Below are 25437 nucleotides of genomic sequence, written 5' to 3' on the forward strand. Positions count from 1 at the left end.
ATTAAAAGGTTAATTTGTTCAAACATGGCCCGCGTCTTTGTTCAGTTTAAAATTTTGGCCCACTCCGTATTTGAGTTTGACACCCCTGGTCTAAAGTTATGTTTTGGCAAACTGTGGCAAAAACACCCACACAAAAGCAAAAAAGAATTGGACTCTATTTGTTTATATTCATTCATACGCCAAGAGTCTCTTTAGCTGACTTGATTTTTCATGCTGCTCTGGTGTGATAATGTGGTCGGCAATGGCACGGTAATAGCATGGCAGAGATCTATACTGGGCATCCCTGGCTCCTTTGTGGTGTGCTTTCTTTCAGATGCTTCCCTCTTTCATTACTTTATCGTTCCTTGGAGACCCGATTTGCCTGCTTCAGCTCTCGAAGCCTTCTGACACGTTTGCTCTTTCTAAATTTCACCTTTTATGCAAGCCAAGTGTTGAACAACATTCCTCTGACGCTTGCTCCATAAAGCTCACGCTTGTGAGGCTGATTTTGTGTTGTCCCGATACCCATATTTCGGTACCGGTACCAAAATTATTTCGATACTCTTCGGTACTTTTCTAAATAAAGGGGACCACAACAAAAAATCTCACGGTACATTAAACATATGTTTCTTATTGCAAGTTTGTGCTTAAATAAAATAGTGAACATACAAGACAACTTGTCTTTTAGTAGTAAGTAAACAAACAAAGGCTCCTAATTTAGCTACTGACTTATGCATTAACATATTGTGTCATTTATCTACCTATTTTGTCAAAATTATTAAGGACAAGTGGTAGAAAATGAATTATTAATCTACTTGTTCATTAACTGTTAATATCTGCTTACTTTCTGTTTTAAAATGTTCGGTAACAATTTAGTATGGGGAACATATTCACCATTAATTAGTTGCTTATTAAAGTAACTAAGACTTAATTTAGAGTTATTTGGACACTCGGCGAACATATAAGGGTTAGGGTTAGGGTTACTTTTGAGGTTATTTGGGGAAAACTCTTAGTTAATGGCTTACTGGTTGTATAATAAGGCCATGCAGAATATGGAATTAATAAGTATGACTAATTAAGAGCCAATATGTTACTAATTTGCATGTTATTAAGCAACTAATTAATGGTGGAAATGTGCTCCCCATACTAAAGTGTTACCAAATGTTCTATCTACACTTCTGTTAAAATGTAATAATCACTTATTATTCTGTTGTTTGTTACTTTGCATTAGTTTTGGATGATACCACAAATTTGGGTATCGATCCGATACCAAGCAGTAACAAGATCGTACATTGGTCATATTCAAAGTCCTCATGTGTCCAGGGACATATTTCCTGAGTTTATAAACATAATATACATTTTAAAAAAACGAAAGAAGATATCGAGGTAACCCTAGTACGGGGGTCGGCAACCCGCGGCTCTAGAGCTGCATGCGGCTCTTTAGCGCCGCCCTGGTGGCTCTCTGGAGCTTTTTCAAAAATGTATGAAAAATAGAAAAAGAGGGGGGAAAAAATTATATTTTTCGTGTTAATATGGTTTCTGTAGGAGGACAAACATGACACAAACCTCCCTAATTGTTATAAAGCACACAGTTTGTATTAAATATGCTTCACTGATTCGAGGATTTGGGGAGCGCTGTTTTGTCCTACTAATTTTGGCCGTCCTTGAACTCACCTTAGTTTGTTTACATGTATAACTTTCTCCGACTTTCTAGGACCTGTTTTATGCCACTTCTTTTTCTGTCTCATTTTGTCCACCACACTTTTAACGTTGTGCGTGAATGCACAAAGGTGAGTTTTGTTGATGTTATTGACTTGTGTGGAGTGCTAATCGGGCATATTTGGTCAATGCATGACTGCAAGCTAATCGATGCTAACATGCTATTTAGGCTAGCTATATGTACATATTGCATCATTATGCCTCATTTGTAGGTATATTTGAGCTCATTTAGTTTCCTTTCAGTCCTCTTAATTCAATTTATATCTCATGACACACTATCTGTATGTAATATGGCTTTTTATTTTTTGTGGCTCCAGACAGATTTGTTTTTGTATTTTTGGTCCAATATGGCTCTTTCAACATTTTGGGTTGCCGACCCCTGCCCTAGTAGTATCGACTAGATACGCTCCTGTACTTGGTATCATTACAGTGGATGTTAGGTGTGGATCCACCAATGGCGTTTGTTTACATTTTAACGGCGGTACTTTTCAGAGGCGGTATAATACCGAATATGATTCATAAGTGTGGCGGTACTATACTATACCGTACTAACCCTCGTCTGATTAGATTTTTTTAAGCTTCACACTTTCCATGATGTCTTTTCTGAGCTGAGATGTTTCCTTTGTCAACCTTTTGTCATAGAAACGCATCAAGCACTAGAAGAAAAGGGGGGGAGGAAAAGCATCGGTTTGTAATAATAAGTCATCCAATTTTGCAACCTGCTACTCGCGGTCCATACTCTGCCAGGAGCTATAGCTTTAAGAAGGGAGCGAGTTATTTCTATTATTAGAGTTGTTTCTATGGTGGATTGAGCAGGCCTGATCAGCTAGGGAACTGAGATCTCATTCCGTTCAGTCATTTAATTAGTTCTCCCTGTTAAATTTCTACGCATGTGCTGATGGAAATAAAGACACTGCGTTTGTTTCCTTTTGTCTGTTTCGCTACATCGCCATTCCGTGCACGACATGACGTTATTATTTTTGATCAGGTCTTCTCACCTCTCTGTTACCCCACATTTTGTCAGCTAGATGTGATCCTCCCTCTCTATCTTTCATTACATTTCTCAGCCGGCCCCTGATGTATTTTTCCATCTTACTCTATTTCATTGATGGATTTGCTTCTCCCCTCTTGCTTTTTCCTAAAGGACCATTCAGCTCACCTATCTCCCTTAGCCTCTGCCTCACCCATTTTACTCCCATTTACCAGTCCTCCTTTCATTTAAAATCTCCCAATGAGATTTGTTTAATCAATCTCAGATCTTCCCCTTCTCGCTAGATCAGGGGTCGGCAACCCGCGGCTCTAGAGCCGCATGCGGCTCTTTAGCACCGCCCTAGTGGCTCTCTGGAGCTTTTTCAAAAATGTATGAAAAATGGAAAAAGTTGAGGGGAAAACAATCTATTTTTTGTTTTAATATGGTTTCTGTAGGAGGACAAACATGACACAAACCTCCCTAATTGTTATAAAGCACACTGTTTATATTAAACATGCTTCACTGATTCAAGTATTTGGCGAGCGCCGTTTTGTCCTACTAATTTTGGCGGTCCTTGAACTCACCTTAGTTTGTTTACATGTATAACTTTCTCCGACGTTCTAGGACGTGTTTTATGCCACTTCTTTTTCTGTCTCATTTTGTCCACCAAACTTTTAAGGTTGTGCATGAATGTACAAAGGTGAGTTTTGTTGATGTTATTGACTTGTGTGGAGTGCTAATCGGACATATTTGGTCACTGCAAGCTAATCGATGCTAACATGCTATTTAGGCTAGCTATATGTACATATTGCATCATTATGCCTCATTTGTAGCTATATTTGAGGTCATTTAGTTTCCTTTAAGTCCTCTTAATTCAATTTATATCTCATGACACACTATCTGTATGTAATATGGCTTTTAATTCTTTGCGGCTCCAGACAGATTTGTTTTTGTATTTTTGGTCCAATATGGCTCTTTCAACATTTTGGGTTGCCGACCCCTGCCCTAGGAGCAGGAGCTTTAAAGTTCTTAACTGCATAGTTCATGGAAAGTGCAAAATTGTATCAAATGTATCAGTGATTTTTTTTCCTCAGTTTTAAAGTAAAAATGAAGTTAAAATACACTATATTGCCAAAAGTATTTGGCTACCCATCCAAATGATGACAATCAGGTGTCCTAATCACTTGGCCCGGCCACAGGTGTATAAAATTAAGCACTTAGGCATGGAGACTGTTTCTACAAACGTCATAGGATGCAACAAATCCAGTCGTGAAATGTCCTCGCTCCTAAATATTCCAAAGTCAACTGTCAGCTTTATTAGAAGTAAATGGAAGAGTTTTGGAACAACAGCAATTCAGCCACCAAGTGGTAGGCCACGTAAACTGACAGAGAGGGGTCAGCGCATGCTGAAGTGCATAGTGCAAAGACTTTCTGCACAGTCAGTTGCTACAGAGCTCCAAACTTCATGTGACCTTCCAATTAGCCCACGTACAGTACGCAGAGAGCTTCATGGAATGGGTTCCCATTGGCCGAGCAGCTGCATCTAAGCCATGCATCACCAAGTTTAATGCAAAGCGTCGGATGCGGTGGTGTAAAGCACGTCGCCACTGGACTCTAGAGCAGTGGAGACGCCTTCTCTGGAGTGATGAATCACGCTTTTCCATCTGGCAATCGGATTGACGAGTCTGGGTTTGGAGGTTGCCAGGAGAACGGTACATTTCGGACTGCATTGTGCAGAGTATGACATTTGGTGGAGGATGAATTATGGTGTGGGGTTGTTTTTCAGGAGTTTGGGCTTGGCTCCTTAGTGCCAGTGAAAGGAACTTTGAATGCCCCAGGATACCAAAACATTTTGGACAGTTCCATGCTCCAAACCTTGTGGGAACATTTTGGAGCGGGCCCCTTCCTCTTCCAACATGACTGTGCACCAGTGCACAAGGCAAGGTCCATAAAGACATGGATGACAGAGTCTGGTGTGGAAGAACTTGACTGGCCTGCAATTTGTTCTGACCTTAACCCGATAGTTTAGAACTTTTTTTTTAACCAGATAAGAAACCCATTGAGATCAAGATCTCTTTCACAAGGGTGACCTGGCCAAGAGGTTAACAGCACATGTCACAGAGCAGATAGAACACATTTTGGATGAATTACAACGGAGACTGAGAGCCAGGCTTTCTCGACCAACATCAGTGTGTGACTTCACCAATGCGCTTTTGGAAGAATGGTCGAACATTCCTATAAACACACCCCGCAACCTTGTGGACAGCCTTCCCAGAAGAGTTGAAGCTGTAATAGCTGCAAAAGGTGGACCGACATCATATTAAACCCTATGGGTTAGGAATGGGATGGCACTTCAAGTTCATATGTGAGTCAAGGCAGGTGGCCAAATACTTTTGGTAAAATAGTGTATCTTGAAGAAGCCCCTTTACCGCCTTTATAAGCATTATGCAAACATCCGTACGGCTTGTGGGAGAAACTTACTGTGATGTAATCACATTGAAGATCAAACTTATTTTTTTTCCCCCATACCCGCTTCCCTTCTCTTCATCATCCATATGTATTGACTACATCCAACTGTTGAGTCTCTCAGTGCTGGAGGTAAATAATTAAGCACCTTCAGCTTTTTTCCCCCATCCCTCCCTTGAGCTACCTGGCTGTCCATGTGAGAGGCGGACAGTTGAACTTTGAAAGTGGTGTGGATAAATATTTAAGAGGCTCTGCAAGAAAACTATATACGTGTGTGACTGGTGCTGAAACATTCTGGACTGTAAATATCAGAGCTTGAACTGACCTGTAGATGAGGGTTTCGTCCGCCGTGCAGTTGTACTGTATCTGATACATCCACACCACGTAAGCCTCAGACGAACGACCCAAGTCCCATCGGATCTGAGCAGATGTGGACGTCACTCCTTGTACTCCAACCGTCCTCCCTTCTTCTTCTTCCTCCCCGTCGCCATCCTCTATGTTGCCCTCATCAGCCCTCTCCCCTTCGGGCACCCTCCTGCCGTCCTTTTCCTCGTCCTTTTTACCATCCTCCGCGTCAGTGCCGCGTCCCACACCGTTTATCCCCGTGCTAATATCCGAGGATCCCGGATCAGTCCGTAAAATCCCATTGGTCACGTTCCTGTTCTTGTTGTTCCCATTGTTATTACCGCCTGTCCCGCCTCGGTGCGGGAGCGGGATTATTTTCAGGTCTACAGTGGCGGTCGCTTCGCCGGCCGCGTTGATTGCGATGCAAGTGTACGCCCCGTCGTCCCGCGCCACCGTCACTAAGATATCCAGCGTGCCGTTGTTGAAGGAGCTGGTCCGGGATGAGTTGGCGACGATCCGATCGTCAGGTGACACCCAGTGCACCACGGGTTCCGGGTCTCCGATGGCACGGCACTTGAGGGTAGCCCTCTGGCCTTCTAGAACCCACAGCTTGTGAGTGTGGCGGGTAATGAGAGGGGGCTCGCATGTAAACTCCTCCTCTGGAATTGACCAGAAGTACCTGAGAATAGAGGGACGATAAAATCAGCATGAGAGCATATTGATCATTGGGATTTGTCTGAAACGTCGAGATCAGGGGTGTCAAACTCATTTTAGCTCAGGGGCCGCATGGACAAAAATCTATTCCCACGTGGGTCGGAGGGGTAAAACCAGGGCATAATAACTTAAAAATACAACTATGACAACTTCAGATTGCTTTTTTTTATTTTATTTTATTTTTTTATTTTTTTTATTTATTATTAAATCAACATAGAAAAAAACACACGATACACTTTCAACTAGTGCATCAACCCCCAAAAAAAACCTCCCTCACCCATTCACACTCATACACACCCACTCACACAAAAGGGGTTGTTTTTTCTGCTATCAATATTCTGGTTCCCACAACATGGACAACATTTCTGCAAGGGACACAACACAGTCCCTGAAGCACATTTGATTGTTTGTGCTGCTGGTCCACTAACATTTTCATTTAATTACTATTTTTTCTTTCTTTTTTCTCCCTTATGTAATTATTTTTATATTGTTTTACTTTCCCTTTTATCCAAGAAAATATTTATTTATCTTATCTATTAAAAAAAAAAAAAAAAAAAAAAAAAAAAAAACAGGAATGAAAGGACCTTATCTTCACCAGACCTGGTTGTAAATGAAATTAGCTTCGTTTAAAGATTTTTTTTTTTAAACCAGGTCCAGTCCAGATAATGTCCAAGTCGGGTCCAGCAACACACACCTTCATTCATGTACACTGATAAAAAATAAAAAATAAAATAAAATAAAACAGAAGATTTTGGAACACAGCAGATTGCATATAATCTATAAACAAAATTACATTTTCAAAACAAAAAAAACAAAAAAATGTATGTACAGTCCAGCTTATGTTCAGGTCACTAAAAATTAGGGAATACAACAACAGATAGCATATAATCTATAAACATAATTACACTTTCAACATAAGCCTTTGAGGACTTCCCATCTTTTTTTATGTTTTTTGGCATCATTATCGTTTTCAACCATGTAACTTTCTAAAGTTAAAAAATACTGAATAAATGTTTTAAAGAAAGTAATACTAAGTGAATATCTGTTTTTGGCCTTAAAAATAAACCTTTTACCGAGTACTATAATTAAATTGATTAAATCATGATTGCTTTCTTTGTTTTACTTTGGCCCAAAATAGAACAAGGACATTCTGAAAATGTACATATCACCAATAATCCTCTTAAAAAACACTTCAAGTTAGTAAACAATTCTGAGGAAAAACATTGGTGCAGTTTCAAAAACACCATTAAGAACACAATGAAATTAGACTTAAGCTCAGTGTTTCTACAAACCAATTAAACTTTAAGTCACAGCCCATCTATGATTGAACAAAAACAAAATGAAGCATAAATAAAAACACTTCATTTGTCATTCCCATTGTTGACTTTCTTTAAATTTTCACAGAAGAAAACAATTTTCACAGAACTATATCAATTGTGCAGTGTCTCATCCTACGGAGCTCCTAAAGCATGGGTGTCAAAGTCTGGCCCGCGGGCAAAATTTTGCCCGTCGTGTAATTTCACTTGGCCTTGAGGCGATAAAAAATTAACACTAAAGCTGGCCCGCCGATTATATATTGCGGCGGTGTCGCGGTAACACCGCATTCACCGCTAATTCTAATACTTGCCAACCCTCCCAATTCTAATACTTGCCAATAATAATAATACTTGACTCCAGCGCCCCTCCCGAAAATCGTCAGGTCTGCTTTTCAGCCAGTCCAACGAGTGCTGGCCCAGTCACATGTGCGGCTTCTGCACGCATACCCAATGGAATGCAACGCATACTTAATCAACAGCGATACAGGTTACACTGAGGGTAGCCAAATAAAAAAAGAAGAGCTAGTGCTGCAAAGGATTATGGGTATTTATTCTGTTGTGTTTATGTTGTGTTACGGTGCGGATGTTCTCCCGAAATGTGTTTGTCATTCTTGTTTGTTGTGGATTCATAGTGTGGTGTATATTTCTAACAGTGTTAAAGTTTTTTATACTGGCACCCTCAGTGTAACCTGTATCGCTGTTGATGAAGTATGCGTTGCATTCACTCGTGTGTGCGTACCGAAGCCGCACATACAGTATATTGTGACTGGGTCTGAACGATGTTAGAATGGATGAAAAGCGGACGTGGCGATAGCTTGAAGAGTACTTTAAAGACAGTGCCTTTAAGGCACGCCCCCAAGACTGTTGTCGTCCGGGTGGACAAGATATAATGACTGTTGAACACCTTCGTTCGATAATGAAGGTTGCCTCAGCTCAAAGCCTGAGCCCCGACATTGAACTAGCATCCAAGAAAAGATGGCTGGTATCTGGCTTGGGCACATCAGATTAGATCAGTGTGTTGCAAACTCAGCAGTTTAAAGTCCTGAATGGTTGGTTTATTCATTGTTATTTTATTTTTACATTTATTAGCCTGTGGAAAAAGTTATTGTTGATATTTACCTCAGAGGGCTGCAAAGAGAAAAGAGGCATTCAATTTTTATTTAAATTGTATTTGATATGTCATTGATATTTTTTAATTATTATTATTATTATTTGAAACTCGATTGTGCATGTCACTATAAAGTTATATAAGCCTTGCTTGTTCAATATTCAATGCAAAACTTGTTTGGGTCCCTATTAAAAGGTTAATTTGTTCAACCTTGGCCCGCGGCTTTGTTCAGTTTTAAATTTTGGCCCATTCTGTATTTGAGTTTGACACCCCTGCCCTAAAGGGACATGGGTGTTTTGCGAGATCTCGCAATACTTTTTGCGAGATAGCGCAAAAGGTGTTTTTCCTATGTCAGTGAACCGGAAGTGAAACAGACACAGCGATGGAGGAGCGGGAGCATGCGGGAGCCTACCCATCATCTGTGCTCTGTTGTGGGACCATTATACGATTTGATGCCTTTATATGTTAGGCCAATACTAAAATAGAAATCAATACACTTCTCCCACGGATGATGGGTAGGTTCACCACAGCTGTGTCTGTTTTACTTCCGGTTCACTGACATAGGAAAAAAACCTTTTGCGAGATCTCGCAATACATTTTTTCCATGTCCCTTTAGGGGCTCCGTAATCATCCAGCATTTTAAGTGAGGTTACCAATTGTTAATTTTACTCCTGTTTCTAGTACATTGGATCAAGGGAGAGGAGTCGTAGCCCCTCTTTACCAGGTACCTCTTGCTTGGTATACTTGCTCGCCCCGATATAAACAATTTGCTTGCCTAACATAATTGCTATTGTGACATCCAATGGACACTTTTAGAACAGCAGTTTCTTTCATTTAAAAAAATGCAGCTCAATCCTACACTTAGCAAACTCATCTCCCGGGCCGGATCGAACCCTCGGGCCATACTTTGACACCCCTGGTCAAGGTAATTGTTCTCATCAGTTTGCAGAAAAAAACACTGGTAGGACTTGGAGTAGCTACTGCAGTAAAAACCGATGCCAAGAGATACTCATTTTCCTCCTCAATACTTTGCTGGCATGGCATCATTTTGAAGGCACGGTAAGGCTGGAAATGATGGCAGATAAATGCGGAGAGAATTCCAAGTAGCACTCTAATGACTTTTTACGACGTTGCATATCGGTGAATTACAGAGGAGTCACTGTATCACTATTAGCAGCCCATCTTTCCTCAATTCAATTTAAACCCTGCTTATTCCTGCAAGTTTATGCGCTACTTCCATTTTTGAACACATGATCATAAAATTAAGGAACTGGAAGATGAGTTGCCTTTGATTTATGGCTGCAGTTGTGGACTAAACACAGGTTAAAAGGCCACGTACCTTGCAGCCAGGTGCGCGGGTGTGGCGCAGGTCTCCATGTCGTCTCCTCGAATAAGCCGCCTGAGCCACAGCAGTTCACAGTTGCAGTGCAGTGGGTTTCCCCCGAAATTCAGACTTATAACCGCATTGTAGGGTGTGGGGCTTATTGCTCCCGTCTGAGACCTGGGTGGGGTGGATTGGTAAAAGGTAAGGCATGAATTTAATTCCAGCAGTAGCCGTTAAGATCATATTTGAAATGAACAGGTGGTCTCATGTATTAAGGGTGCATACGCGTATGAACTTCATGGTTGTCGTACGCATATTTCTACATGCTGTGCATACTTTGCCGACACACGGAGGAAAAGCTCAGTAACTTTTGAAATAAATGCATGTCTTAACAATTACTCCTCAGACTGATTGATGTGCACTTCAGAGAGCAATTAACCCACCTCTGCGTGTGCAATTACACGGATGGATAAAAAGACAAAAGTAGTGCGAAGAAAACCAAAACCTTTATCGGCCTGTTAGACTGGTACAGTATATTAAATTCCAATGCATTTGAACAAGCCAACATTAAAGGCCTACTGAAACCCACTACTACCGACCACGCAGTCTGATAGTTTATATATCAATGATGAAATCTTAACAAGCAACACATGCCAATGCGGCATGTGTTGGTTAGCTTACTAAAGTGCAATTTTAAATTTTGCGCGAAATATCCTGCTGATGACGTCTGCGCGGATTGTAGAGGACATTTTGGGACAGCATGGTGGCCAGCTATTAAGTCGTCTGTTTTCATCGCAGAATTCCACAGTATTCTGGACATCTGTGTTGGTGAATCTTTTGCAATTTGTTCAATGAACAATGGAGACAGCAAAGAAGAAAGCTGTAGGTGTGAAGCGGTGTATTGCGGCCGACTGCAGCAACACAAACACGGCCGGTGTTTCATTGTTTACATTCCCGAAAGATGACAGTCAAGCTTTACCATTTCCCTGTGGAGAACTGGGACAACAGAGACTCTTACCAGGAGGACTTTGAATTGGATGCGCAGATGCGGTACCGTGAGTACGCATGCAGCTGCGGCTTCCAAACATTTGATCGCTTGTCCGTACGTGCGTGCCGCTATGTGCATGTCACGTACGTAACTTTGGGCACTTTGGGGAAATATATGTGCTGTATGAACTTTGGGGAGGTGAACGGTACTTTGGGCTGTGGGATTGAGTGTGTTGTGCAGGTGTTTGAGTTGTATTGGCGGGTTATAAGGACGGGAGGGGGGAGGTGTTTGTTATGCGGGATTCATTTGTGGCATATTAAATATAAGCCTGGTTGTGTTGTGACTAATAGAGTATATATATGTTTTGTGTTTATTTACTGTTTTAGTCATTACCAGCTGAATATCAGGTCCCACCCGCCTCTCACAGCATCTTCCCTATCTGAATCGCTCCCACTGCCCTCTAGTCCTTCACTCTCACTTTCCTCATCCACAAATCTTTCATCCTCGCTCAAATTAATGGGAAAATTGTCGCTTTCTCGGTCCGAATCGCTCTCTCTGCTGGTGGCGATGATTGTAAACAATGTGCGGATGTGAGGAGCTCCACAACCTGTGATGTCACGCTACTCGTCTGCTACTTCCGGTACAGGCAAGGCTTTTTTATCAGCGACCAAAAGTTGCGAACTTTATCGTTGATGTTCTATACTAAATCCTTTCAGCAAAAATATGGCAATATCGCGAAATGATCAAGTATGACACATAGAATGGACCTGCTATCCCCGTTTAAATAAGAAAATCGCATTTCAGTAGGCCTTTTAAAAAAATAACATCCCTTGTCATGTCTCTCATAATGATTGTGAACGATAGGCAAAATTCCCAAAACTACTTTAGGTTAACAAATGATGCCTTTACAAGTCTCAAAGTGCATTTACTGACAGGCGACATTTTAGGACCTTGAAAATACTTGGAAGTAAAGAACAAGTGAGCTCTAAATGTCAGGCAAACACAAAAGGGTTGTGACAGACTCTGTGAACTCGGCAGGACTGAGATTTTTTTTTTTAAAGCAATTTGAGAAGCAATGCTTTCACTCTGTCAGAAAAGTTGTAACTAGCTGTAAGTAGAATCTTCTAAAGTGGTATAGACAACACTTGAGTGGATTTCCAACTGGAAAATGGTGTACACTCAAAGCCAGAAAACTGACGCACAAAAAAATGAAATGAATGAAAAAAAATCCATCCGTCGTCATGTCTTTCATAATGATTGTGAACATCATATAACACGTCACAGATGACGTCACGCTAACATCACGTGACACCTCTAATGAAGGCTGCAGAAGCAAGATAGCCGAAACTTGTCAGGTACAAAACTTTACCTTACTAGCCTATATAAATCAACCACTTATAAATACACATTAGTAGGCTAAATGAACCTCTTCAACATGATTGTGAACGATAGGCAAAACTTTTTTTTAAAAGTGCAGTTCCCCTTTAAATCAATTTGCAACACACAGACTGAGACAAGTCAATGTCTTATTCATCTATGATACACGAAATGAGGACAGCAGATTTGATTAATCCTCACTGGCACAGCTGGTTTATATGCTCTTGTCTGTATAGCTGTGTGGTGCAACAACAGTTGAGGGATAGACAATTAACCAAAAAAAAACGGTTCTGTGTGTTCACCACTTTGAACTGACTATGAACAAAATGAAGGACGACATTACCTTGCAAAGAGAGGATCAGGCGGCAGGGTCCTTAACCGGTTGGAGGTCATATCCAGCCTGGCCAGCTTATAGAGCTCTCCAAACACTCCCTCCGCTATGTGGTCTATGAGGTTGTGGTCCAGGTTCAGAGTGTGCAGACTCGCCATGTTCTGAATGGCCTCCCAGGGTACCCTGTGGAAATCCAAGGAATGTTACTGAGGTGTTACAAGCAGTCATCTACTGCCATCATTGTTCCAGTACTCTTCTTGTCACATGGCAGCTGTGATGATACCTCTAGATCATAGGTGTCAAACTCAAGGCCCGGGGGCCAGATGCGGCCCACCACTTCAATTTATTTGGCCCTCGATATATATATATATATATATATATATATATATATATATATATATATATATATATATATATATCAATAAAGTACTGTAACTTTTCTTACTGAATGTGTTCTTTTTCTATTTTGGCAGCAAAAAATATATGTACTCAATGTAATCGCAAATTATGTTAATTTGTCTAATTTTGCAAAAATATATTATCAAAAATTCTAACCATTTTTAAAAAATAGAAATAAATACTAATAATAATGATTTCAAAGCTAGTTATCCATCAAATTGTGCAATGTAAAAGTAGCAATAGATGTCATGGTAAAATTGTGAAATTTACTGTGGTTTTTACAGCCTTTTTCTCTAAATGAAAAAACAGTACTTTTTTTACTGTAATAAACTGTGGTGCTGTTTTGGCATTTACAGTAATACACCAAAAAATCTACAGTTATTGATTTGTGGTAAAAAAATAAATTGAAAAAATGGCAGCTCAGGTGCCAAAATTTTACTGTAAAATTGCAGGTTTTTTTTTAAATTTACGGTTAAAAATTAACTAATGTAAATTTGACAGTAAAATTCTGGCCTTTTTTTTTTTTTACCATAAAAACAGCAGTATTGTTTTTTTCATTTACAGTAATATTCACTACATTTTGAGGTGAAATTATTGCAACTTACCATATTTTTTTTACATTTTAGTTTAAAAAAATCTACTAATAAAATGCATTAAAAATTGGGGTAATAATAGTATTCACTGTTAGTTGCTGCCCTCTGGGGCCAAACATAACTGCGATGTGGCCCTCAGTCAAAAAGACTTTGACACCTCTGCTCTAGATTGACCACTCGGACTATCTACTGAAGTGGTTCTCAAACTTTTTTCACCAAGCACCACCTCAGAAAACACAGGCTCTCTAAGTACCACCATAATGACCAACATTAGAACACAGTAGCGTCGTCGGCCTAAGAATTCAATAAAAACAAGGCAGAAGTTGTATTTAACAAGTACATACAATATTTTTGACCATTTGAACAGTAACACTGTATTTCAATGTAGGAAAATAAATTACTGTACTTTAATCAAGTGCTTTTATGGCGTACCACTATCACAGTTTGAGAATCACTGGTCTAGTGAGTAACTGACACTGGGGAGGACCCTAACCCGACTATTGTGGATTCACTGGAAAGCAAAGATGATGTTCATTTTAGACAAAATAATCGCCTAAGTCAGTGTTTTTCAACCTTTTTTGAGCCAAGGCACATTTTTTGCGTTGAAAAAATCCAGAGGCACACCACCAGCAGAAATCATTAAAAAACGAAACTCAGTTTACAGTAAAAAGTCGTTGTCACAATTGTTGGATATGACTTTAAAGCATAACCAAGCATGCATCACTATAGCTCTTGTCTCAAAGTAGGTGTACTGTCACGACCTGTCACATCACACTGTGACTTATTTTGAGTTTTTTGCTGTTTTTCTGTGTGTAGTGTTTTACTTCTTGTCTTGCGCTCCTATTTTGGTGGCTTTATCTCTTTTTTTGGTATTTTCCTGTAGCAGTTTCATGTCTTCCTTTGAGTGATATTTCCCGCATCTACTTTGTTTTAGCAATCAAGACTATTTCAGTTGTTTTTATCCTTCTTTGTGGAGACATGGTTGATTGTCATGTCATGTTCGGATGTACATTGTGGACGCCGTTTTTGCTCCACAGTAAGTCTTTGCTGTCGTCCAGCATTCTGTTTTTTTTTACTTAGTAGCCAGTTCAGTTTTAGTTTCGTTCTGCATAGCCTTCCCTAAGCTTCAATGCCTTTTCTTAGGGGCACTCACCTTTTGTTTATTTTTGGTTCAAGCATTAGACAGCCTCCCGCTGTTTCCGACATCTACAAAGCAATTAGCTACCGGCTGCCACCTACTGATATGGAAGAGTATTACACGGTTACTCTGCCGAGCTCTAGACAGCACCGACACTCAACAACAACACATCATTTGCAGGCTATAATTACTGGTTTGCAAAAAATATTTTTGACCCAAATAGGTGAAATTAGATAATCTCCCACGGCACACCCGACTGTATCTCACGGCACACTAGTGTGCCGCAGTGGTTGAAAAACACTGGCCTAAGTCATGTAGTTTATACCTTCTGAGATTGTTGTAGGACATGTCAAGGTCCTCTAAGCTGAGCAAGAAGTCATCAAACGCCTGCGATGACACTTTGACCAGCTGATTGTTGTTGATGATTAAATGTTGTAGATTCACCAGCCCTGTGAAGTCCCTGGGGCCGACTGTTGTCAGTCGGTTACCTAAAAGGGCAAGAATTATAGAAACATATTTTTTAGGACAATAATAACTTACCGTATTTCCTTGAATTGCCGCCGGGCGCGGTAATTAATTTAAAACCTCTTCTCACTCCGGCGCTTACCAAAGGCATGCGGTAAATGTAAGCATGCGCTAATTATTTTAAAACCTCTTCTCACTCCGGCGCTTACCAAAGGCATGCGGTAAATTTAGGCCTGCGCTTATAAATTTGAGTGTGATGTAAGGATACCATCATGAAAAGCACATTTAATAAAAAAAAAAACGTTATTATGGTCTTACCTTTACTTATAAATGAAGTCCATGCGCAGCTCCTTCTAACCAAAAGCATCGATAACTTGTTTATAGAAGTCTTCCTTATCTTTCTTCAGATTTAAAAGTCTCTCTGTCTCGATGGAGATCTTCCTTTAATTATTACCTCCTGCTTCGATTGAAAGTCCAGTTTAGAAAACTGTTTTATTTTAGATATGTAATCCTCCATGTTAAAAGTGCAAAAAATAAACGATCGCTGCTCACTGTTGCTGCTTGTTGTCACTTATTCTGCAGCCGAGTAGTCGCAAGAAGGATCACTAGCGCCCTCTACCACCAGGAGGCGGGAGTCATTTAGTGACTCATATTTGACACACGCAGCTACGGTATATTAATAAAACATAGCTGCTTACTGTTCTTTTTAGCATATTCCATAGCTTGGACCTTAAATCCTACTGAAAAGCTCTTAATCTTCTTCCCTTTATGCGATTTTAAATGATTGAAATCAGCCTCCTTTTGAAAATGATGACAGGTGAAGTGTCACTAGTGCATACTTGCCAACCTTGAGACCTCCGATTTCGGGAGGTGGGGGTGGGGCAGGGCGTGGTTGAGGGCGTGGTTAAGAGGGGAGGAGTATATTGACAGCTAGAATTCACCAAGTCAAGTATTTCATACATATACATACATATATATATATATATATATATATATATATATATATATATATATATATATATATATATATATATCCTGAAAATATGCAAATAAAACTGTGTTTAGATAATTGATACTTCAAACTTGCATAAATAAATATTAAGGAATATAACATAACTTGGCTTCTGAGAGCTTCAAAATGTAATAAATAAAATGCTAAAGTTGTTGATAAACAAGCAATTATTTTAATAATTAAATATGGTCATTTTAAATGAATTATTATGATAATTTAAAATTAATTATTTCAAATATGTTTATTTTAATGTATAATTCTAATGGTTGGATGTAAAAAGGAGTCAGAAAAATAGAAATTAAAATACAATTAATTTTGATGTTTTTAGCAAAATATAGTAAGAATGTATTTCGTTTTTTGTTTTTTTTAATTAATAAATATATTTATTTTCAGGTAAGATAAACATAATAATACAATTTATCTCGTCTGGATGATTTAGTTCTTGTCACCCTGTTGTCCTCCCGTCTTGAAAAAAGGCTGTCCTCACTCAGGTTCGCATAGAGCTGGAGGGGGCGTGGCCTCCAGCTTCGGCTGAAAATCGGGAGATTTTCGGGAGAATATTTGTCCCGGGAGGTTTTCGGGAGAGGCGCTGAATTTCGGGAGTCTCCCGGAAAATTCGGGAGGGTTGGCAAGTATGCACTAGTGACGTGACGAGAATCCTAGGCATATGCTAATTATTTTGCGAAACGAGTTTGACCCGGCGGAAATTCTAGACATGCGCTAATAAAAATAATATTTTGCGAAACGAGTTTGACCCGGCGTTAATCCTGAGCCGGCGGTAACGCTAAGCATGTGCTAATTATTTTGCGAAACGAGTTTGACCTGACGGTAATTCTAGGCAGGCGCATACTATACACCCGGCGGCAATTCAAAGAAATACGGTAAGCTGATGATTACGTGGAAGAAAAATCTCACCGTCGAGATGCAAAGATCGCAGGCTCTCTAGGTCGGCAAAGGCCATGGGTCGGATCACGTGGATGGTGTTTCTCGACAGAGTCAAGTCGACCAATCCACTCATGTTGACAAAGTCGTTCGCTCCCACCTGTGTGATGAAGTTGTCCGCCAGCCGTAGCTCCACCGTGCGCCGGTCAACGTGCGGCGGTACAAACAGGAGCCCTTTGTCGGCGCAGAGCGTGCTGAGAGATTCGGAAAGGTTCCGGCACACGCAGTGGAAGGGGCAGGCTGACACCACGCCCCATGTCTCCCCCGCGCCGATCAGGGAAGGCAGCAGGCAGCATGTGACCAGGGCCAGCCAGTGACAAGCCAGGAACGTGGTGCCGTTTGCGAGGGTTCTTCTGGAAGCTCCCGATGAGCTGAGGTGCGGGGTATGAGGAAGCGAGAAGATGGAGTCCGGGAGGAGGGCGGGGAAGGTAGAATGTTTGGTCTTTAGGTCAGGGCGGCCATTTGTGTGAGGAAGGTGTCTGTGTCTGCTGGGGTGTAGGGTTGGGGGGGCAGGCATGGTAGAAAGCCAGGCTATCCACAGACCTGGTCAGAAAGACAACAAAAATATGCTTAGTACCGTATTTTTCGGACTATAAGTCACAGTTTTTTTCATAGTTTGGCCGAGCTCCAGTGCGATTTATATATGTTGTTTTCCTTCTTTATTATGCATTTTCGGCAGGTGCAACTTATACTCCGGTGCGACTTATACTCCGAAAAATACGGTAAGTATTATACTAAGAACCTTAGACCAGACCTGGGCAAATTAAGGCCACATGCGGCCCGTTGAGCTTTTCAATCTGGCCCGCCGGACATTACCAAATAATTTTTTTAGATCTTTAAGATGGAATTTGTAGCTGCCATTATGATGTGCAGTCATGTTTTCTAATTATGGTAATCGAATTAGTTACTATGGTAAACTACGTCACAGCAGCTCAGATGAGGCACCAAGCAGTGTGGGCGGGAACCGTTTCCACAGACGCGGAAGGAGATTTTCACAACAAAGTTCTAAAGCTTAATGATGTATAGAATACAAACCCCGTTTCCATATGAGTTGGGAAATTGTGTTAGATGTAAATATAAACGGAATACAATGATTTGCAAATCATTTTCAACCCATATTCAGTTGAATATGCAACAAAGACAACATATTTGATGTTCAAACTGATAAAACATTTTTTTTTTTTGCAAATAATCATTAACTTTAGAATTTGATGCCAGCAACACGTGACAAAGAAGTTGGGAATGGTGGCAATAAATACTGATAAAGTTCAGGAATGCTCATCAAACACTTATTTGGAACATCCCACAGGTGAACAGGCAAATTGGGAACAGGTGGGTGCCATGATTGGGTATAAAAGTAGATTCCATGAAATGCTCAGTCATTCACAAACAAGGATGGGGCGAGGGTCACCACTTTGTCAACAAATGCGTGAGCAAATTGTTGAACAGTTTAAGAAAAACCTTTCTCAACCAGTTATTGCAAGGAATTTAGGGATTTCACGATCTACGGTCCGTAGTATCATCAAAGGGTTCAGAGAATCTGGAGAAATCACTGCACGTAAGCAGCTAAGCCTGTGACCTTCCATCCCTCAGGCTGTACTGCATCAACAAGCGACATCAGTGTGTAAAGGATATCACCACATGGGCTCAGGAACACTTCAGAAACCCACTGTCAGTAACTACAGTTGGTCGCTACATCTGTAAGTGCAAGTTAAAACTCTCGTATGCAAGGCGAAAACCGTTTATCAACAACACCCAGAAACGCTGTCGGCTTCGCTGGGCCTGAGCTCATCTAAAATGGACTGATACAAAGTGGAAAAGTGTTCTGTGGTCTGACGAGTCCGCATTTCAAATTGTTTTTGGAAACTGTGGACGTCGTGTCCTCCGGACCAAAGAAGAAAAGAACCATCCGGATTGTTATAGGCGCAAAGTTGAAAAGCCAGCATCTGTGATGGTATGGGGGTGTATTAGTGCCCAAGACATGGGTAACTTACACATCTGTGAAGGCGCCATTAATGCTGAAAGGTTTTACAGGTTTTGGAGCAACATATGTTGCCACCCAAGCAATGTTACCATGGACGCCCCTGCTTATTTCAGCAAGACAATGCCAAGCCACGTGTTACATCAACGTTGCTTCATAGTAAAAGAGTGCGGGTACTAGACTGGCCTGCCTGTCGTCCAGACCTGTCTCTCATTGAAAATGTGTGCCGCATTATTAAGCCTAAAATACCACAACGGAGACCCCCGGACTGTTGAACAACTTAAGCTGTACATCAAGCAAGAATGGGAAAGAATTCCACCTGAGAAGCTTAAAAAATGTGTCTCCTCAGTTCCCAAACGTTTACTGAGTGTTGTTAAAAGGAAAGGCCATGTAACACAGTGGTGAACATGCCCTTTCCCAACTACTTTGGCACGTGTTGCAGCCATGAAATTCTAAGTTAATTATTATTTGCAAAAAAAAAAAAAAATTATAAATTTGAGCATCAAATATCTTGTCTTTATAGTCCATTCAACTGAATATGGGTTGAAAAGGATTAGCAAATCATTGTATTCCGTTTATATTTACATCCAACACAATTTCCCAACTCATATGGAAACGGGGTTTGTAGAATAGAATAGAATAGAAAGTACTTTATTGATCCCTGGGGGAAATTCAGCAAATATCAGATGTATCAGATTGTAGGTGGGTTTATTTTGTACCCTTCACGTTCACATTTCACTGTTTGTTGCATTTCACTTAATTGTAAAATATGTCGATCAAAAGGGGGTGTGACATTATATGTTGTCAATATTCAGTGTTTTATCGTTCATAGAAACATTTAAAATTCCATTACGTTTTTTAAGGCTGTCTGTCATAACGTTTTTAGCATTCAATCAGAAATTATTGTGAGGTTTTGTATTAGTGTTCCTAAAAATGGATATACCGGCCCCCAGACACATTTTTTTCTCTAAATGTGGCCCTCGAGTCAAAATAATTGCCCAGGCCTGTCTTAGACACAGTACACATTTTTAAGCAGGCACTTTTACTTTTCTTTCGCCTTGAAACACTCTCCACACTCAGCCGGTCCCCATAGTAACGGTTACCTAGAAACCCTTAAGAGAGGATTAGACGTGTTTTATCATAGGGCCGTGCCTTAAGACTGTAGGGCAGGGAATTAAATTGGGTCACCCCGCCTTATCGGCCTTGACTCTACAGCATAACACAACGTAATGTACGTCTCAGTGGGCCCGGTCCACTTTAAAGTCCAGGTACCTCTCATTTACAAGGTGTAGTCACTGCAGCCGATTGTCATGCATAAGGGTTGCCATGGCAACTGTAACAGGGATGAGGAAAGTGACAGCGAGTGCCGATAACAGTCAGAGAGACTCAGACTGTAGAGACGATGTAGTTGGCGAGTACGCAGCCATACATCATGCTGACTTTACACCTCGCTGCAAATTGCCGGCTCAATATTTTCCATTAGTTTTCCTCTTTCCACGCGAAACCAGAGGAGGCTTTATCATCCATCTTCAATCTACTTACGGTGAAATGGTTTGCTTTGTTACACCTCCGCACGCCAAGAAAAAAAAGAAAAAAACCCAAAACCCATCGCTTCATTGCCCAATTTAGGAGTCTTTAGTCTGTATTAAAAGATTTGTGATGGCAGTGATGATACACTATAGCATCGTAAGGATTGCAAGATTAAAGCCAGATCAAATAAATTTTTTATATGCTGCCCATTTTTGTACAATATAAATCATAATAAGTCATTTACTACTGAATGTCAGTAGCTGTAAAAAAATAAAAAAAATAATCATTATACCTTTGGTGGTGTTTTTGTACCCTTGACTATAGACTTGGGGGCGGCATAGCTCGGTTGGTAGAGTGGCCGTGCCAGCAACTTGAGGGTTGCGGGTTCGATTCCTGGTCACTGCCGTTGTGTCCTTGGGCAAGACACTTTGCCCACCTGCTCCCAGTGCCACCCACACTGGTTTAAATGGAACTTAGATGTTGGGTTTCACTATGTAAAGCGCTTTGAGTCACTAGAGAAAAGCGCTATATAAATATAATTCACTTGACTTACACTACTTTGACTCCAATTGTTTTATATCCTTATGCACATTATCCCTTACAGCAGACCTGGGCAAATTAAGGCCCGGGGGCCACATGTAGCCCGTTAATCTTTTCAATCTGGCCCGCCGGACATTCCCAAATTATGTTTTTAGATCTTTAAGAAGGAAACTAGAGATGTCCAATAATGGCTTTTTTGCCGATATCCGATATTCCGATATTGTCCAACTCTTAATTACCGATTCCGATATCAACCGATATATACAGTCGTGGAATTAACACATTATTATGCCTAATTTTGTTGTGATGCATTAAACAATGTAACAAGGTTTTCCAAAATAAATCAACTCAAGTTATGGGAAAAAAATGCCAACATGGCACTGCCATATTTACTATTGAAGTCACAAAGTGCATTATTTTTTTTTAACATGCCTCAAAACAGCAGCTTGGAATTTGAGACATGCTCTCCCTGAGAGAGCATGAGGAGGTTGAGGTGTGTGTGTGGGGGGGGTGTATATTGAAGCGTCCCGGAATAGTTAGTGCTGCAAGGGGTTCTGGGTATTTCTTCTGTTGTGTTTATGTTGTGTTACGGTGCGGATGTTTTCCCGAAATGTGTTTGTCATTCTTGTTTGGTGTGGGTTTACAGTGTGGCGCATATTTGTGACAGTGTTAAAGTTGTTTATACGGCCACCCTCAGTGTGACCTGTATGGCTGTTGATCAAGTATGAATTGCATTCACTTGTGTGTGTGAAAAGCCGTAGATATTATGTGATTGGGCCGGCACGTAAAGGCAGTGCCTTTTAAGGTTTATTGGCGCTCCTTACTTCTCCCTACGTCCGTGTACACGGCGGTGTTTTAAAAAGTCATAAATTTTACTTTTAGAAACCGATACCGATCATTTTGAAACCGATACCGATCATTTCCGATATTACATTTTGAAGCATTTATCGGCCGATAATATCGGCAGTCCGATATTATCAGACATCTCTAATGGAAACTGTAAAGTTAAAGTACCACTGATAGTCACACACACACACACTAGGTGTGGTGAAATTACCCTCTGCATTTGACCCATCCCCTCGTTCCACCCCCTGGGAAGTGAGGGGAGCAGTGAGCAGCAGCGGTGGCCGCGCTCGAGAATCATTTTTGGTGATTTAACCCCCAATTCCAACCCTTGATGCTGAGTGCCAAGCAGGGAGGTAATGTGTCCCATTTTTATAGTCTTTGGTATGACTCGGCCGGGGTTTGAACTCGCGACCTACCGATCTCAGGGCGGACACTCAGCTGCCGTTATGATGTGCAGGGATGTTTTCAAAGGACCGTAAGTCTTGAACTATACAAAGTATTTCAATGGTTGGAATCTGCGCATTTCCATGGTATACTAGTTACTATGGTAATCTAATTAGTTACTATGGTAATCTAAGTCACGGCAGCTCAGATGAGGCAGTGTGGGTGGGGAGCGTTTCCACAGAGTGTTTCCAGAGCCTGAAATGTGGGTGTCAAGGACAGACGCGGAAGGAGATTTTTACAACAAAGTTCTAAAGCTTAGTGATGTATCAGATATATCAGATTGTAAGCGTTCATATTTTGCTGTGTTTATTGCATTTTTGTTGCGTTTCGCTCGATTGTAAAATATGTGGATGGAGAGGGGGTGTGACGTTCATATGTTGTCAATATTCAGTGTTTTATCGTTCATAGTTATTAATATCGTAAATGTAATGTAAATGTACAATCTGGTTGTCTCATTCAGTAAAAAAACGTAAAATTCCATTCCGTTTTGTAAGGCGGTCTGTCATAACGTTTTTAGCTTTCAATCAGACATTATTGTGAGGTTTTGTATTAGCGTTCCTAAAAAAAACCAAAAACAGACATACCGGCCCCCAGACACATTTTTTTCTCTAAATTTGGCTCCCCGAGTCAAAATAATTACCCAGGCTTGCCCTACAGGATAAATGGCCCTTTTGGTCATCCATCCTTCAGCAATATATCTCTGACCAAAGTGATGTTCCTCTTGTTTCCCATCTTGCTCACTTGGCACCATCTGAAGGCCATTGTGCTTAAAACAGCGCTGCAACTTCCTTGCCATTTCTTGTCTCATCTGTCTGATCTGCCCTTGAGGCGACCTGAGGATGGCGGCGTTATCAGTCAGAGTTCCGCCTCGCCACACTCTTTTCTTCTCTCACCGGCCTTTTGTACGCCACACCTTCTGAGGGGTGTTGACTCTCACATGCGGGGCTCTTTATCTGCTTGATGGTCTCTTTTTTTTTTTGACCCCTCTAGTATTTTTTGCAGAAACACAACAACACACACACACACACACACACACACACAGTAGCGATGGGTGGAAGTAATGCGTCTGCTCGCTGATCGATCCCACCCTGAGAGACTGATGGCTCCTCGTCCCATTTGGTTACACTCCTTCACTTCCATTTATCCCATGCTTACATACTTGCCAACCTTGAGACCTCCGATTTCGGGAGGTGTGTGTGTGTGTGTGTGTGTGTGGGGGGGGGGGGGGGGGGGGGGTGGGGGGGGGGGGGGGGGGGCGTGGTTAAGAGGGGAGGAGTATATTTACAGCTAGAATTCACCAAGTATACATAAGAAATACTTGACTTTCAATGAATTCTAGCTATATATATATATATATATATATATATATATATATATATATATATATATATATATATTCATTTTATTTTATATATATATATATATATATAAGAGAAATACTTGAATTTCAGTGTTCATTTATTTACACATATACACACACATAACACTCATCTACTCATTGTTGAGTTAAGGGTTGAATTGTCCATCCTTGTTTTATTCTCTGTCACTATTTTTCTAACCATGCCGAACACCCTCTCTGATGATGCATTCTGCTTCGTCTCCTTGTTGTGTGCGCAGTTGTGCACTGCACTCTCTAAAAGCCGTAGATGTTATTGTCACATATGCATGTACAGTAGATGGCAGTATTGTCCTGTTTAAGAGTGTCACAACATTGCTGTTTACGGCAGACGAACTGCTTTACGGTAGACGAAAACGTGACTGCTGTTGTTGTGTGTTGTTGCCGCGCTGGGAGGACGTTAATAAAACTGCCTAACAATAAACCCACATAAGAAACCAAGAACTCGCCCTCGATCATTCTACAGTTATAATGTGATTGGGCAGGCACGCTGTTTATATTGTGGGAAAGCGGACGTGAAAACAGGCTGTCGACACGTCACTCAGGTCTGCATGGAGCTGGAGGGGGCGTGGCCTCCAGCTACGCCTGAATTTCGGGAGATTTTCGGAAGAAAATTTGTCCCGGGAGGTTTTCGGGAGAGGCGCTGAATTTTGGGAGTCTCCTGGAAAATCCAGGAGGGTTGGCAAGTGTGCATGCTTATCATTAGGGATGTCCGATAATGGCTTGTTGCCAATATCCGATATTCCGATATTGTCCAACTCTTTAATTACCGATACCGATATCAACCGATATATACAGTCGTGGAATTAACACATTATTATGCCTAATTTGGACAACCAGGTATTGTGAAGATAAGGTACTTTAAAAAAAATAATAATAAATTAAATAAGATAAATAAATTAAAAACATTTTCTTGAATAAAAAAAGAAAGTAAAACAATATATAAACAGTTACATATAAACTAGTAATTAATGAAAATGAGTCAAATTAACTGTTAAAGGTTAGTACTATTAGTGGACCAGCCAAGTTTATCTTGTGTTTTTTATGTTGATTTAATAAAAAAAAACAAAAAAAAAACGATACCGACAATTTCCGATATTTCTTTTTAACGCATTTATCGGCCGATAATATCAGCCTGCTGATATTATCGGACATCTCTACTTATCATTCAACTACCGTATTTTTCGGACAATAAGTCGCAGTTTTTTTCATAGTTTGGCCGGGGGGTGCGACTTATACTCAGGAGCGACTTATGTGTGAAATTATTAACACATTACCGTAAAATATCAAATAATATTATTTAGCTCATTCACGTAAGAGACTAGACGTATAAGATTTCATGGGATTTAGCGATTAGGAGTGACAGATTGTTTGGTAAACGTATAGCATGTTCTATATGTTATAGTTATTTGAATGACTCTTACCATAATATGTTATGTTAACATACCAGGCACGTTCTCAGTTGGTTATTTATGCCTCATATAACGTACACTTATTCAGCCTGTTGTTCACTA

At 40.6% G+C, this 25437-nt stretch overlaps 2 protein-coding genes across 6 annotated transcripts in view; one reads left to right on the forward strand and one right to left on the reverse strand.

Annotated features, from left to right (window-relative positions):
- Positions 1–25437, forward strand: part of LOC133606772 (pyruvate carboxylase, mitochondrial-like) — an 828781-nt gene that overhangs the window by 528008 nt on the left and 275336 nt on the right. The window lies entirely within an intron of this gene.
- Positions 1–25437, reverse strand: part of LOC133606763 (leucine-rich repeat and fibronectin type-III domain-containing protein 4-like) — an 85032-nt gene that overhangs the window by 33288 nt on the left and 26307 nt on the right. For all 5 annotated transcript variants that reach the window (XM_061961075.2, XM_072913167.1, XM_072913169.1 and 2 more), the window contains 5 exons: positions 17160–17729; positions 15093–15255; positions 12650–12820; positions 9957–10118; positions 5460–6158 (listed from right to left, as the gene is read on the reverse strand). In XM_061961075.2, the coding sequence (XP_061817059.1) occupies positions 5460–6158; positions 9957–10118; positions 12650–12820; positions 15093–15255; positions 17160–17703 (1739 nt within the window). In that variant the 5' untranslated portion in view covers positions 17704–17729. The remainder of the gene's footprint in view (positions 1–5459; positions 6159–9956; positions 10119–12649; positions 12821–15092; positions 15256–17159; positions 17730–25437) is intronic.

Source organism: Nerophis lumbriciformis, linkage group LG05, assembly GCF_033978685.3.
Source record: "Nerophis lumbriciformis linkage group LG05, RoL_Nlum_v2.1, whole genome shotgun sequence".
NCBI lineage: Eukaryota > Metazoa > Chordata > Actinopteri > Syngnathiformes > Syngnathidae > Nerophis > Nerophis lumbriciformis.